Source organism: Cyclopterus lumpus, chromosome 3 (assembly GCF_009769545.1).
Source record: "Cyclopterus lumpus isolate fCycLum1 chromosome 3, fCycLum1.pri, whole genome shotgun sequence".
Taxonomy (NCBI): Eukaryota; Metazoa; Chordata; class Actinopteri; order Perciformes; family Cyclopteridae; genus Cyclopterus; species Cyclopterus lumpus.
In genome coordinates, this window is record NC_046968.1 from 17,969,218 (window position 1) to 17,984,855 (window position 15,638).

Here is a 15,638-nt window from a genome sequence, read left to right on the forward strand (position 1 = left end):
TATTTTCTAAGGCTTTGTGAATTTCTGCTAATTTTATATATATATATATATATATATATATATATATATATATATATATATATATATATATATATATATATATATATATATATATTTCAATCTCACATACCCTGGAGGGCCTTCACGTATACCCCGAGGGGTACAGGTAACTAATCTAGATTTACATAGTGGGGAAGGGAAACATGGTAGTATCTTACCTGCAACTCTGAGACCCATAACATGTTAACATTGTAATACTTGTTTTAGATTACATTACATTTCAAGTCAAACTATAAGTAAGTGCCATTTAAGTGCGACTAAAAAAGTGTATTCAAGATTGTGTCCCCCCCCCCCCCTCCCCATATCCACTAGATGGCGCTGATGTCCTGTCATTAGGCTGTCAAAAAGTTTGACAAGGAGTCAAATATAATTCAATCTTACTTTTTTGGAGATTGGAGGAGCTCAGTTCGATAGCAGTGGTGGAAAGTAAGTACATTTCCACACAAAGTATTGTATTTCAATAGCCCTTTTTGAGTTATTTGTGTTTTTGATACTTTCAATCTTTATTTATATATTAATATTTTTTCTCCATATTAAGATACTTTCTAGTGTACTTCAGAAGGACATATTGCACTTTCTACCCCACTTAATTTATCTGACAGCTATATTGCATTGTAGATGAGGACTTTATTATTATTATTGCTATCATTATTATTGTTATTGTTATTATTTTATTATTATCCTTTCTCTCTTTCTCTCTCCCTCTCTCCCTCCCTATCTCTCTCTCTCACTCTCTCTCCCTCCCCCTCTCTCTCTCCCTCTCTCTCTCTCTCTCTCTCTCTCTCTCTCTCTCTCTCTCTCACACACACGCACACACAGTGTGATGTCATTTGAAGGGGAGTTTGGGACGGGTCTGTCCACTGGTCGACAGAACGGACACAGACTGTAACAAACACCAACGTTAATTTAATCCCCTCTCTTTTGACTTGATTTCCTTAAATTCAACCATGACGCTTGAAATGGACGCAGAGTCCGCGTTGAGTAGAAGTTCAAACTTCTTGTGATCTAACTATGGAAACTAAAAGGAAGCGGACAGCAGCGACAACTACAAAGTCAGTCGACAACCCGCTCCCTCACCCGGCAGATAGGAACGGAAGAATGGACGATGTGAAAACTGGCCCGCACCGGGACTGAACCTCCTGCCCGGGTCTCCTCCGGCTACATGTCCCCCTCCTCTCCGTGCCAGATGCCTCTGCGGGGCGACGGAGGCTACAAGTCGGCCCCGGGGTCCCCCGCGCCGCCCGTCCCACCGAGGAGGGTCAGGGGCTGCGGCAGGACGCGGCGGTCCGGAGCAGGGGCAGCGGGGGCCGGAGCAGCGGAGAGGCGGGTGAAGTGCGTGCTGGTTGGAGACGGAGCTGTGGGGAAAACCAGCCTGGTGGTGAGCTACACCACCAACGGATATCCCACCGAGTACGTCCCCACGGCGTTTGACAACTTCTCAGGTAAAGGAGCTGCTCTCGTGGGTGGTTTTGTTATTGGGTTCTCTCTGTGTTTGCGGTGTAGATACATGAATATCACATAATAATACACATCTGGATACAATACATAATGTTCACAGCTGAGCCACTTTGTTTGTGGACCAGGATTACATGTATTTAATTAGTTAATCTTTTAATCTGTAAAGTCCAATATAATTCACATTTCAGTTCATGTGAGGTTAATAGTTTATTTCAACCACTTTGAAGTGGTGACTAGAAATTGATGACACAATCTGATGACACCAGCTGGTAACTGTTCAGATTGTGTGATTGTTGTAAGAAAGGAATCGGCCATATATGGGTTTTTTCTTCAGCTAATCTTCAGTGTGTGTGTGTGTGTGTGTGTGTGTGTGCGTGTAGCGGTGGTATCAGTGGACGGTCAGCCAGTCAAACTACAACTCTGTGACACAGCCGGACAGGTCAGTGATCCCAACACAAACACACACAGCAGACACTCAGAGGGGGAGCGAGAGCAGCAGCATTTCCTGTTGTTGTTTTACTTGCGTTTGAAACAATGCCTCTAACCGGAGGAAGTGATGGAACTATCCTCTTTCTCTCTTTCTTTCTTTATGGTCTTGGTCTTAAGTAGTTTACCGAAACACAGATTTGTTTTTTATTCTATAATTGACAGTGGAGAGCTACACAGGACACATGGAAAGAGAAAGACAAACTCTAGTTGATACGTTTTTGGTCATGGCAACTGTAAAAATGTTGGTACAAATGAGTTTTCATATAATATTAAGTTTTGCTGCTCTATCCACATCTATTTTTATATGTGGATATATTATATTATTATATTTATATATATAATTGTGACAATTTAGCATGATGTGCAACATGATGTGCATGAAGATAATTAACACATAGTTTAAGATTAGTCCTAAACTAAACATGTTTTACATTGTGTTACATACAATGTTGTGTTACCGTTGCTGGACTCCAGGAAACTGTCCAGGAAACTGTGTGGTTGGTCTTTCCGGGGGAAATTGATCTGTTAAACAGGAAGTGATGCATTTTACATCCCTGTTTATAACAGAAGCAGCTGTTATCTGAAATAAAGGGCAACTGTCTTATCAGAATAAGCTACAGCTGGTTAGACAGAGAGCTAATGCGTACCTTGAAACAATAGCTATCTGATACAACAAATCCAATAATTAAAAATAATTTAGTTCAGCACTCCTTGTATAAACACTCAAAAGCACTCAGAGTCAGAGATGAAAAAAGGGAGAAGGAACTAGTCGTATCTCATAGTTTATTACCAGTAATTAAAACAGAGCACTGTTTTAATTACCAATAATTGAGTCAGAATTATTAGCAGAATGCTGTTGATTGCTGTTTATGCTGCACCAGTAAAACTGTATTGGTCAAATACTCCTAAAATCACTATCACTATTGTGCTGATTTAACAAATCCCTTCATCCTCAACACTTCTCTCTCTCTCTTGAACTTCCCAGGATGAGTTTGACAAGCTGCGGCCTCTGTGCTACACCAGTGCGGATGTGTTCCTGCTGTGCTTCAGCGTCGTCAGTCCCGCTTCCTTCCAGAACGTTCCTGAGAAGTGGGTTTCAGAGATCCGAAGACACGCACCCTTCGCTCCGCTCGTCCTCGTTGGGACGCAGTGTGACCTCCGAGAAGACGTCAAGGTGGAGTACGATCTGCTTTACGGCCCTAAAAAATACCCACGAGCATTAAATAGAGGCTAGACGTCTATGATGATCAAAATGACAATTTTACAGTGCTTTTCCTTTTTAATAAGAAAAGTAGCAGCTCATCTGACATAAAAACACATTGGAGGATTCTTACCAAAAGTCTGAAATTCTAAAATGGTTATTGATGGAAGAACACATGGCAGGTGTACTTAATAAATCAGCAGATACAATATCTCCAAAGGTATATTAACATGTTCTCTTTAGGTTCTTATTGACCTGGCTAAGTACCGGGAGCGACCCGTGGACCCAGCAGATGCCCGTGACTGTGCGATGGATATTGGAGCTGTGTCCTACATGGAGTGCTCTTCCCTGACCCAAAAGAACTTGAAAGAAGTGTTTGACACGGCCATACTGGCCAGCCTGCAGAACTACAGCTCCCATAAGCACCCGAGAGGGAAACAGAAACGGAGAAAAAAGCAAAGGCAGAAACCAGACAAGATGAAGAGTCTGTCCAAGTCATGGTGGAAAAGGTACTGCTGTGTGGCCTAGAGCAGTTTGGGTCTAAGACTCTGAGCTGGGTTTGGGTTCTGCCTGGACTAGCTTTCAGTTTGGGTTTCTCTCTGATGTTGACTGAACCGTTGCTGGGAACCAAAGTAAGACTGTCACGGATCTAATTTTGTAACTTTTTTTTTTTTAAAGTGGGGTTTTAGTCTTATCGTGGAAGAGATTTACAACTGAGCCCAGCCTGGTTCTAACAAAAAAAAACTGGTTTCAATCTTAGCTTGCCTCCAGTATGATCCATCCTGCCTCTCTTGGAATCCTGGTATGCACTAGGACTAGCAGGAGACCCTCTCCATGTCATGGTGGAAGTGACAATGTTGCTCTAGACCGGTCTAGATTTGAACAAGAAAAAGTCTTGTCTGTGGTTAACAAATATAATGGAATAGTCTGGTGTTCTTGTAACAACCTTCACCAACCTGGTATGGATTGATGCTTGTCATGTAACCTGGAACGGAGCTTGACTCACTGAAACTGCATCTGAACTTCCTTCGTCTAACATGTTTGTTGTAACACTCATGATTAGAAATAACTGCTGACTGAAATAGAGCGTCCCTCTGATCAGAAATTGTCCTCATTTACATTATTATAAATGATAGTAATTTAGTATTTTCTGTCATGATCACCAGGTATGATTGAAGTCAGAAATCAGTCAACAACTCCACTTCGAACTTCTTGTTATAACTGGGATCATTGTTGCTCTAATGGAAGATTACGTAGCTAATCATTGGTCACATGCTCAGTTCACCAGGTGCATCCTATAACCTTAATCTGAGACCTGAATCACGGTTTACCTTTTATTTTAGTCTCCGTCCGAACTTTTCATGCAATTGTGTCTGGCTTAGTTTTTAGTGTGGTTTTCTTCACTTCCTGCCACTGTTGAATACCAAACATCACCGAACGTATTAACTGCCTGCTGAATGCAGCCAGACAGTAAACATGTTTGGTGAGGCTGAGATGTAAGGCTCATATTGTGTCTTATTAGAAAATAACTAACGCTGATGTCTTTTCCCTGTTAGGGTAAAACGTGGTCCTCATCCTTACCTATCCTACATTAGTACTGAAGGACTCTGCCGTCTGTGCCTTATTAACATGGCTTGGTTAACCATGTCTGTCCTGTGGTAGACTATAGACTGGCTAGCACTTGACCTTAAGTGGGCAGGGGGACATTTTGACAATTTGAATCTTCTCTTCATCATGATCATACTGTTCCACAAGCCACAGCTTGGCAAGTGACTTCTGCCAACCAGTAAGTAACCAGTAAGTTGCAAGGCAGCTTAATAGACAGTTAAACAGCCTTACTGCAAGTGGGAGCACTTAACAGAATTAGATCAACCAAGTGCTCTTTCAAAGTGACAAAATGGAGTCTGCTGTTTATTTCTGTTGGTTTGTAGCCAGAAAGAAACTCTGAAAAATTATGGGATTTTATTCCTCAGCTTTTCAATGCAATTGTGTATCTAAGACTGTGAAGTTTTAATTATGTACATATTCAGTGAACTCTGTTCTTTGTAGTTATGAACTATAGTTAGATTCATCATGTGTGTTGTTCTGCGTTTGTTCCTTTTACCCAAAATATGCATATTATTATGACAGTTGTAACCATTGATCAATTCTATCTTTCCGCATCCATAATGCTTTAATACTAGACATCCTTTGTCCGTCCTATGTCTTGTATGCTCCAATAGATTCAGTTTCATATGTTGTAAAGCAGAAATAAAAAGACACAAAATATGTGGATGTCAAACAGTCAGCAGCCACACCTTCCTTTGTACATTGTAGATACTAAAACAAGAACAAAACCCAATAATGTATCTACAGTGCCTTCATCTGAATGTCTCTTTGTGTAAGAGCCATTTCAGCAGAACGGGAAAGGGTGCAACCAGGTCTTAGTCCGTAACCAGGTCTTAGTCCGTAACCAGGTCTTAGTCCGTAACCAGGTCTTAGTCCGTAATGAATTCAAGGCAGATCTTCCTAATATAAGCTTTTATATGGATCAGGCACAGAACATTATTTTCATTCTAATATTTCTAAGCCCAGGGACGATCTCAACTTTGACCTAAAGTCCTGTCGAGAAAGAAATCTAAGGACAAGCTAAACCTTTGTCTGATTAGTAAACCAAAGGTTATAAGACAAGGTTAAAGGTTGAAGGTTAACATCTTCGCAGTGTTAACAACATTTCATTTGACCGCTAACATTCTGCTGCTTTTGTTCTAAGTCATTTATGCCAGTTATCTTCCCCCTGTGTTTCTTTTAGTCAATCCTGGGCAGAGAGCACAGTGTAAATCCTGTAAGCTTTACAACATAAGACTGTGTGGTTCAAAGCTACTTCTCTGCTGGTGCTAAATGGAGTGATCTGTGATGTGCCTTAAAATTCAACAAACAATATGTTTTTTAATTGAATGGTACTCAGAAGAAAATATGTTATGTCAAAATTGAAGAAATGTTCACAGTTTGACATTCATGCAATGTTTTCAGTCTAGTAATTGCAAAGTGAGATGAGACTGCCAGAACATGCACAAACATAGTAGAGGATTCGTATGACAGACGTGTGGAATATTTTCAACCATTTATTTACTACTTTCTTTTAAATATTTCTATATTATGCACTGCTTTAGGGCCCCGAGACACTGAACACAACTGCAGCTTGATATTGGCTCCAAAGTTTGGTTCTTACTAGACTTATCTGCAAAAATGTCCTGTAACTCAAACTGATGATTTAGCAACAAGTATTACGTACAGCATCGTTCTCTAGGAGCAAACTGAGAACGTAATCTAAAATGATTTTAGGCCTGAGTTTAAAACTAAGACTCCAGATTAGCAGACAATGCTTTACTGGATCTGTTTGGTAGTTTTCTGCTGAAGACGTTACAACTGCGACTGAATGGGTTCACTGTGTCTCGATGTTTTACTCATGATAGCAAATGCATTGTTTCGTGCTTTGGGGGAAAAAAGCATAATAAGTTGCTTGTCTTGCAGTCTTGGCTAATGTTGGATCTAAGTAGGGTAAAGGTCACACAAACCCTTCTGATAGCTGGCATTTCCTGTCAGGTCGGATCCATTTTACCTACATGTATAATTTATAGAGAGCACATGAGTTTCTCATCACAGTCAGTGTGTTTAAATACAGCATGTGGTTTGGGCCTGTTCAATACAGAGACAAATATAAACCTGTTGTGTCAGTTTATTTCTGTCTAAATACATTATAACAACATAAATGATGACCTGCATGTTTCTGACAAGGATTTGAGGAGGACGCCATCTTTGTTTGGTTCTCCTTTGGTTTCTCCTTCTTTGTGCTTTATCCTCTAACTCCAGGTAAATTACGCATATGCTATAATTCTTAAAAGCGATCCCCTGCTCTTGTCGCAAGTGATTATTAGTTTAATAGTTAAAACAATGTTTTTAACTGAAGTTAGCCAAAGCTACTGGTCATACCAGACCAAGTAAGGCTGCAGCAGTGGAACAATTGTGCTTTTTCAACTTTTTATGTGTAATGTAAGATTTTGTTATTTCCTCTTTCAAAAATGACATTGTTTCTCTTTAATGTTTTAACTGCTTGTCAATACCCAGACTCGGCTTGTTGATCCACAGCAGTGTATGTGTCTGGTATGACAGATGAACGGCTTTGTTATGTTGAACAGATGGTCTCTGAAAGTGAACTATTGTGTTTAAAGAGAGTCAGAGAAGAGACGTGAGGGGGACCGTCCACACTAGGTAGACAAAGTATTGTGCTGCAAAGTCTGTGTTTTGTTGAAGGTTACACAGAAATGTTAATGCTCTGTTTTAGGGACAGGTGCAAAGTCTGTATGTGGATTAGAAATATATAAGTATGACTGCGATGGCTAACTAGCTATTGTGATTAATGTGGGGGTTGGAATTTACAAACCAAATACAAAATGAAACAGTGTCTGTATGTGAATGACCTCGGATTACTGGAAGCAAATCCGTTTTTATAGACTTACTTGTCACTTAATTCCCACACATTGAATACACAACAGTATCCCATATAAAGTCCAGTTTAAACCAAAGCAGACAGCCTGGGGAAACAGACAGAGTGGTTCATTCTTGAGATGTCATTGTTATATTGGAGTTGATACCCCCTAAAGCACACCTGAGCTTACTCACATGGGCCACCAGCTGAGAGCTTTTCACCCCACTCAGCCTGTGTGAAACATCATTTTTCGTGCATGTAAAAACATTGTAACAGAGAGCACGCTGCTGTAATCTGCTCACACTGAATTCTCTGTTTAACCAAGTACGTCAGTCAAAGAAAGACGTGTTTGTACAGAAGTTTTATAGCCTGAGAAATAAAAAATATTTGGTATAACACATGCTGTGTTTTGTCGATTTTGAAGCTTGGCGCTCAGCGGTGGAACTGGGAATGTGTGTGTGTGTGTGTGTGTGTGTGTGTGTGTGTGTGTTTTTGTTTTTGGGACATTGTGAACTTTGAACTTGTTTTTTTTACGTTGTTGTGGCTGAAATAATGTTTTGGAATTGTACTGTGCACTTTGTGATAACAACAATGATGTGCTCAGCTGACGCACATCAGAAGATAGTTGATAAGATGAGAGCGATGTTTTGGGGCATGGTCATACACACACACACACACACACACACACACACACACACACATGCACACACACACACACACACACACAGAAAGTCATCCAACTTCTGACTGGATCATTGTAAACAGACTCTTCAAACAGCTTCCAGGCCCTCATGGTTACGCAAGAGCTTTATTTTGAAGGCTGTCATGTGACATTTTGTTCTTGGCTTGTCTCTGTTCTTGGAGGCAGTGCGTGTGTGGGGGGTGGAGGGGGCATGCCCTGATTAACTCTGTCTGGGAAACAAACTGCTTTGCTCTACCTGACAACACAGAGTTAGTACATAATGAGAAGGACAACTTTGTTCTGGTTAGATTAGTTGTTCTACGACTCAAGCGGTGCCAGGTCCTTATTGATACAAACACTACCGGATGCATAGCTTGTTTTCCCATCATTGTCTTTCAAAACCGAATTATCATGGATTGGAAATCTGCTGGGAAAACAACACCAGAAAGACTTTATCGTCTTGCTCTCCAGTCAGCAGATTTTCAGCTTTTATTTGATACTTTTTGTTTGCAAATTATTAAATAAAAACAGGACATAATCAAATATTTAGGCAGAATGTAATACAATGTCCCCCTAAATAGGTTTTGGATCCTATCAGAACCATGTAATGCAACCTCATAAACTGAGCAGATGTTGATACAACAAATTAAACATATGTAAGACACGTAGCACCAATATGAAAGTTGAAATGTCAGAAGTTTTCTAGAGCTTCTTCCAACATCATTATATGAAGTTGGGGCCTAAGATGTTTGCGTTATTCGATCAAAATAGTTTTCGAAAGCTCTTGTTGTGTGTTTTCACCATGTCATCATGTTATTTAAGTCTTGTTCTTGTTTAGAAACACAAACTTCCCACATCCTGTGTTTGGATGTATATAAGTTGAGTTGTGTCCTTTCCAGACTTATAATTGTGGAAAAACAGCATAAATGCATTATCCAGGGATCTATCATGTTGCAGCTTTATTACCCAAACACATTTACTCAATCAGACAGGTGTTTTATTATTGTGGTGGTATTCACACATGGAGAAACAAGGCAGGAAAGATAGGTTTACAGAGGGACATAACCTATCATTGTAACATACAGTATATTTATGTTTAACTTCTTATTGCGAAATGTTAAAGTCACATGTGCACGCATTCACACAAAGCTGCCAGTACGGAAGGCGGCGGTCTAAGGCTCAGTTCCAGCGCATTTTATAATTTTATAGCCTCTCTCTCTGTCTGTCTGTGTGCATGCGTGTGTGTGTGTGTGTGTGTGTGTGTGTGTGTGTGTGTGTGTGTGTGTGTGTGTGTGTGTGTGTGTGTGTGTGTGTGTGTGTGTGTGTGTGTGTGTGTGTGTGTGCGTGCGTGCGTGCGCGTGTGTGGGGGTTACATAACATAAAGAGGGGCCAGAGTGACATCAGTGCTGAATCTTAACGAGCAGAGCTGAAATACAATCTCCACTTTCCTAACAAGCTATGAACCCAATCAATGTGTGTGTAGACAGCTGCTCCATGTATGCGTGTGAGTGTGTACTCATAAAAGAGACAGTGGTTAAGAGAAAGTGAAGAAAAAAACGTTAAAGGGGGTGACAGACGGAAAGGAGGAGAGAGAAAAATCCTACAAGATAAATGATCTTGTAGAAAGTGACTCAGAGAAAGAAAGAGACACAAAGTTCCACAGATGACCACAACATCAGAAACTATTGCTGCTACATTAATCAGTCTGGGAAGCAGATTTGGGGATTCATGGACAGTAAATGTTCTTGAGTTTTTGACGCAGCAGTTTGATCAGACCTTTAACATCTGTGAAAAGTGAAATAGTTCTTTAGATTCAAACCCTTTCGGTGTAATAATCACTACGTCTAACTCAAACATTTACTGCAGTCCCTAGTGCTGACTTTTTGGGACATTTTCTTTATTGTGTGAAACCATATCTGCAGCTTGACAGGTTTAAGTTTTGACACCTTGTTTTAATTTTTTTACTAAATTGTTTTCAGTTTCAGGGTCTTCATTGTGTGCGTGGTGGTTCACTGTCACACTGGGACACTTGAATAGACCAACGCAGTCTAAATGTCTGATTTAAAAAAATTGATTATTAAATATTTAAGATTCTCTGTTACCTGACCAAGTGAATGAAAAAATAAGTGACCCAAAATAGAGACTATTTGGCTCATGGCACTGGACCAGGAAAGGACTCAACAAGGGAACACTGACCAGACCACTAAGGCATTCACCTCGGCTCTGTTCACTACTGGTCTTAATCCTGAATTGGGATGTGAGTCCTGGAAGTGGGACAGAGTTAACAGATTTCCTTCCTCACAAGCTACTACCTAAACATGACACACACTGTAACTTTTACTGAATGTGCTTTAACGCTCTCTCAACTTTTACTCTCGTGCAAGCACACTCTTTTCCTTCCTTTGCGTATCACTTTTTGATGCTTTTTCTGTATTTTTCTGTCAAAGAGTCTCTTTATCTCACTAGGTCTCTCTCTGTCCTTCATCTTCTCCTCTCATCGCACTACCTCTCAATGACCTGTTGACGACATATGTGTGTGTTTGCATGTGTTCAAAGTTCACAGAGTGTGTCATGTGGCATTTACACAGTTGAGAAACAGTGTGACACACACACAGTTGACACCCCCACAGCTCCCTCCCACTCTCCGCCTCTCCACATACATCTTTCCTGTGGACTGCTAACAACAGCTGACTGCTGCGTTTTCATCAGCACATTACTGTAGATAACACAACACACATCCCAGTCGAGGTCGGCATGCACTACATTTTTCACATCCCAATCACAGCTCTGTACTTATGAATGCACAGAACATGTCAAATATTTCTACGGAATATGTGCTCAGCAGAGTAAGGTACAGTATTTATTTACAACATTTTACATTATACAACACCTCCCAGCTGCTATATTAGGGTTTCTTAGAATAACTGAAATAACACCACACAGAAAATATGTCAAAAACAATCTTACCGCTCAAAATTAAAACACTATTTTAAAATATTTCTTGCAAAAAATACCTGTTTACTTAATTAATAGAACATGTATATTTCTAAAACTAGCTTAAAGGGAAACTTACAAATGTACATGATAATATACAGTTTAATACGTTTGTTTAAATTAGTTAAACCTGCAAACCCACACAGGTGTTTCCACTTATTCTGGCTGATTAGACCTCTGCACAGGTGGACAGAGCTATGATTGGAATAATGAGCAGTTACTAGATTCACCAATAATCTTTATGAAGCCAATATCTCTGCCTGTCTGTCCGTATGTGTGTATATGTGGAAGAGATGTCCTTCGCATCTCTCGACAACCGTTTACTTACCGTAAACCGTTTACGCACTGTTAGCAATGTTCAAGCTGTTAGCACTGTTAGCTGATAGTCGCCATGTTGAATTGTGTGAGGCGTTAATCTAGGTCAACACTGATTGAATAATTATTAATTAAATAAAGTTAATAGTAAAACAAACAGAATAGAGCATTGTAAAAGTCCTGAATTATTATTATTATTTTAATTCCAAGTAAAGAGTGAAAGCGGCATTATCAGAGCAGTGTCTGTTCAAGACATGGTGCTTTCAATTATTTTTTATGCTGGATATTGCATAATATAATAATGCATCATATTTTAATTGAATTTTGTGAATCAAATCTGAATCTGTAATATTTGTCTGTCAGGTAAATGTAATACTCCAATATTATTTTCTCTGAAGTAGCAGTATACAGTATGAGTGATGAGAGACGAAGTAGACTAGTTTTAGCAGATGACTGGTTCAGGTGAAGAGCTGAGTGGCAGGTCTGGAATAAGAAGGGGTGGTTAGCACAGAGTTTAATCAGATAAAACCAGAAGCATAAGAGGAAAGAGGAGGATGAAGAAGCTGCTGCCATGACATTTATCAAATTTAATTCAACAACGCATTTCTCAAGATTGTCATCATCTTAAAATCTTCAAATGTATAATTTCCAGTTTGTTAGTTGTCAGTTGCAATAGTTAAATTTGTGTTTCATCACATGCGTATTGTTTTAAATACTCCTGATGAGGTTGAATTATTAATGTTAATGTGAAAGTTATTTGGATGGTAGGGACCTCATGATCTATCTCTGAGACACACACACACACATACACACATACATACACACACACACACACACACACACACACACACACACACACACACACACAAGCACACTTGTGGGAAACAGGGATTAGTAACTGATACTGAGAGGTGGGAGAAAGCAGCCTCCCTCTGTGGCCTCTTAAACCAGATGTAACCAGCTGGCACACACACACACACACACAAACAGTGACAGGCTATTGGCCAGAACTTTTGTCCTTTTCTCAACTGTGTGAGCTGATGAGAGAGAGAGAGAGAGAGAGAGAGAGAGACAGAGAGAGAGAGAGAGAGCAAGAGACAGAGAGAGAGAGAGAGAGACTTTCAGCTGCGCAGAATTCAAAGACGGAGCTTTCAATGAAATATTGTGTCAGAGGACAACAGCTCTGTGAAGATCTTTAACAGTTCGACTGTCTGATGGTTGAATTAAACATTTGAATCATTATCTTAAAACAGGAATAACAGACAAGTGACTTATCAGAAATCAAATCATCAGATGCAGAGAAAGTGATGGGATGAACTATGAGTGTGTTTGTGTGTTCAGAAAGATGAGAGAATCTGTGACGAGCAGTCAGTGGGGGAGAGAGCGGCTGTGATGTGATGTTGAGGTAGTAACTTCAGGGAGTCAGGTTCATCAGATAAGCTCCATGAGTCATGGGAGGCTGGTCCTGGGAGCAGTGGGAGGATGACTTTCCACAGTTTGTGTGTTTCTGTACGCAGTCTTGATTACTGTAGAAATAACTGTGATTTGTTAAAATGTAATAAGCAGTTTAACTTTCCTGTCTAGTTGAAGTGCCACGTAACAAGGCACTGATTCAGTCATGTTTGTACCAACTAGATAATCTGGCTGGATATAGAAATATTAGGGTATTTCAGTTGCTGTATAATACATTTAAAATTTATATTTTAGGAAAATGCACAGCCACTTTCTTCATGCTCTTCCTGAAACAGCTCACTGATCCTGTATGTCAATACCGCAACTGCTTTGTCCTATTTTAACTCATTAATTGTTTGCTATAAAATAATCTAAAAGAGTGTACAAGGTCACTTTTCTTGGTTAAATAATTATGAACGATGGGTTCGGTCATGAGATATTAAATGTCTGTGATCCAGAGTTGTGCTCCATATACAGTAGACCACAGATCTGTTGTTGCTCTTACTGGAACCGGGGTTTTCAACCCGGTCACAAGATTATTCAGCTGTGGAGAAGCAAGACTTATTCAATCACAAGATGGGCAAGAAATATCTATTTCTAATTTTGTTCAAGTCCCTCTAGTAACCACAGTAAGTGTTGTATTCTTGTTTCAGTGGACAATTAACGAGTGACCCTTGATTGTAAGATAAGATCTACTTCATCGTCCCTCGGAGGATAATTTTGCTCGGCCAACATACTTAACGTTCTCGCTCTGCCTTCATGTTGTGACAGCTGAACAACTTCTTCCAGAAATAATTGAGATAAAGGAACATAAAGGAGCTGTGACATGATCATATGGCCTTTAATGTATTTTGTCAGTATGAAACACTGAAAACCTTAATTGTGGCTGTTGAAAGCAGCATTTCTGGCTTCATTCCTGATTCTGATTTATATTTTGGTTAGGCTGCTATTAGTGTAAAGCAAAGTCATATTACTGTGTGCACACCTAAGCTTAGATAATGTTAAAATAGGAACCAGTGTTTGAATGAGAGAAAACTATCCGTACTTGGTAGGAAAAGGGTAAATATGCTGAATAATCAGCGAAATGTTATCAGGGGAGTTAGTATGAGGTGAATATAATGCTGTGAAAGAGTGAAGATAGATAGAGTGTAACGGAAGAAATGTTCAGTGGTATAAGAGCAGCAGTGTTTGCGCTGATCAGACAGCTGCTTGTTTCCACTTCTCTCTTATCTTTGACCGCACCCTGTGTGTGTGTGTGTGTGTGTGTGTGTGTGTGTGTGTGTGTGTGTGTGTGTGTGCGTGTGTGTGTGTGTGTGTGTGTGTTTGTGTGTGTTTGCCTACTGTACATACTGATGTCCTGATATGTGTGAATCTGTTCTGTGTTCTGTGTTTGTGAATGATCAGCTGTGTGTGTGAGTTTCAGGTCTTGGTATGTGCTGCCTGACTTAATGTTTGTATTTTTAGATTTTGACTTAATTAAACTAATTTCAGGGATGTTTTTAGCAATTATTGTTGTTGTAATTACCTCCGCTAGATGTAAGCCTATGGAGAAGATATGTGTTCAGTCATACGTGTGACTGTATGAGTCCTTATGGTGGTGACTTAGTGAGTGTGCGCCTCTGTGTCTGTCCATGGCTTATCTCGCATTCTGTATTTTGGGTGCCTTATAGGTGCTCAAAAATCTCTGCTTGTTTTGAGTTTGGCAATGAGCAGTTGGTCGTTGCAGACACACCTGGTGGAGATCTGCACTCTATTGAGTGCACCCTTCAAGTTGTTTCACATGTTTGTGTATTGGCTCCTATTTTGATTAGTTGTCTCAGCCTAAAACTTTTGAATAAAGACCTTTTTTAATGTGGATTTGATGCCTTACATAGGTCCATTACTGAAACACTTACTTTAATTGGGGGGGTATGCTGCTAGACCCCCCCTAGATGGTTACTTTTTCCAGCTGGCTTGCTACTCAATATCCCTGGGGAAAGCCACATGATTACTAGCTTTAGATAAAACAGTGTACGTTATAGCTTACAATCATAAAGAACATTTATATTTATATTGATTATATCGCTAGTTATTAGAGCCCAACAAACATCTCTCACAAAGAAGAGATGGAAAAAGAGAGGAAGTGGAGTGAAGAGGCGACAGGAAGTGACAGTGGGTGGAGAAGAAAAATGGGAGGAGGGCTACAAGAGAAGTGAATGGGAAGAAAGGGGGGGAAAAGGATGTGTGGAGCTTTCCTGTTATTCCATCCAACATGCTGAGCTTGATGTTGATGAATTACACATTAACACACACACACACACATATAGAGGATTAGAGGATGTGTCTGGAACTGACATAGTGGTACATCCTCCCAATAATGGAACAGCTGACTGTGACATCTTGTGTGTGTGTGTGTGTGTGTGTGTGTGTGTGTGTGTGTGTGTGTGTGTGTGTGCATGCGCGCGTGTGCATTTTAAGAGCACGACAACACACACGCTCAAGCACATGTACACGCACATGCACTGTTGCAGCCCAGGTCT

The 15,638-nt window shown here is 40.1% G+C and overlaps 1 protein-coding gene across 1 annotated transcript; it reads left to right on the forward strand.

Moving 5' to 3' along the window:
* Positions 1-468: 468 nt before the first annotated feature.
* On the forward strand, positions 469-6,685 carry rhoua (ras homolog family member Ua). Its single transcript, XM_034560159.1, has 5 exons — positions 469-486; positions 880-1,502; positions 1,899-1,957; positions 2,993-3,181; positions 3,452-6,685. Exons 2-5 carry the CDS (start codon positions 1,223-1,225, stop codon positions 3,734-3,736), a joined length of 813 nt encoding a protein of 270 aa, XP_034416050.1. The 5' UTR covers positions 469-486; positions 880-1,222; the 3' UTR covers positions 3,737-6,685.
* The last annotated feature ends 8,953 nt before the right edge of the window (positions 6,686-15,638 follow it).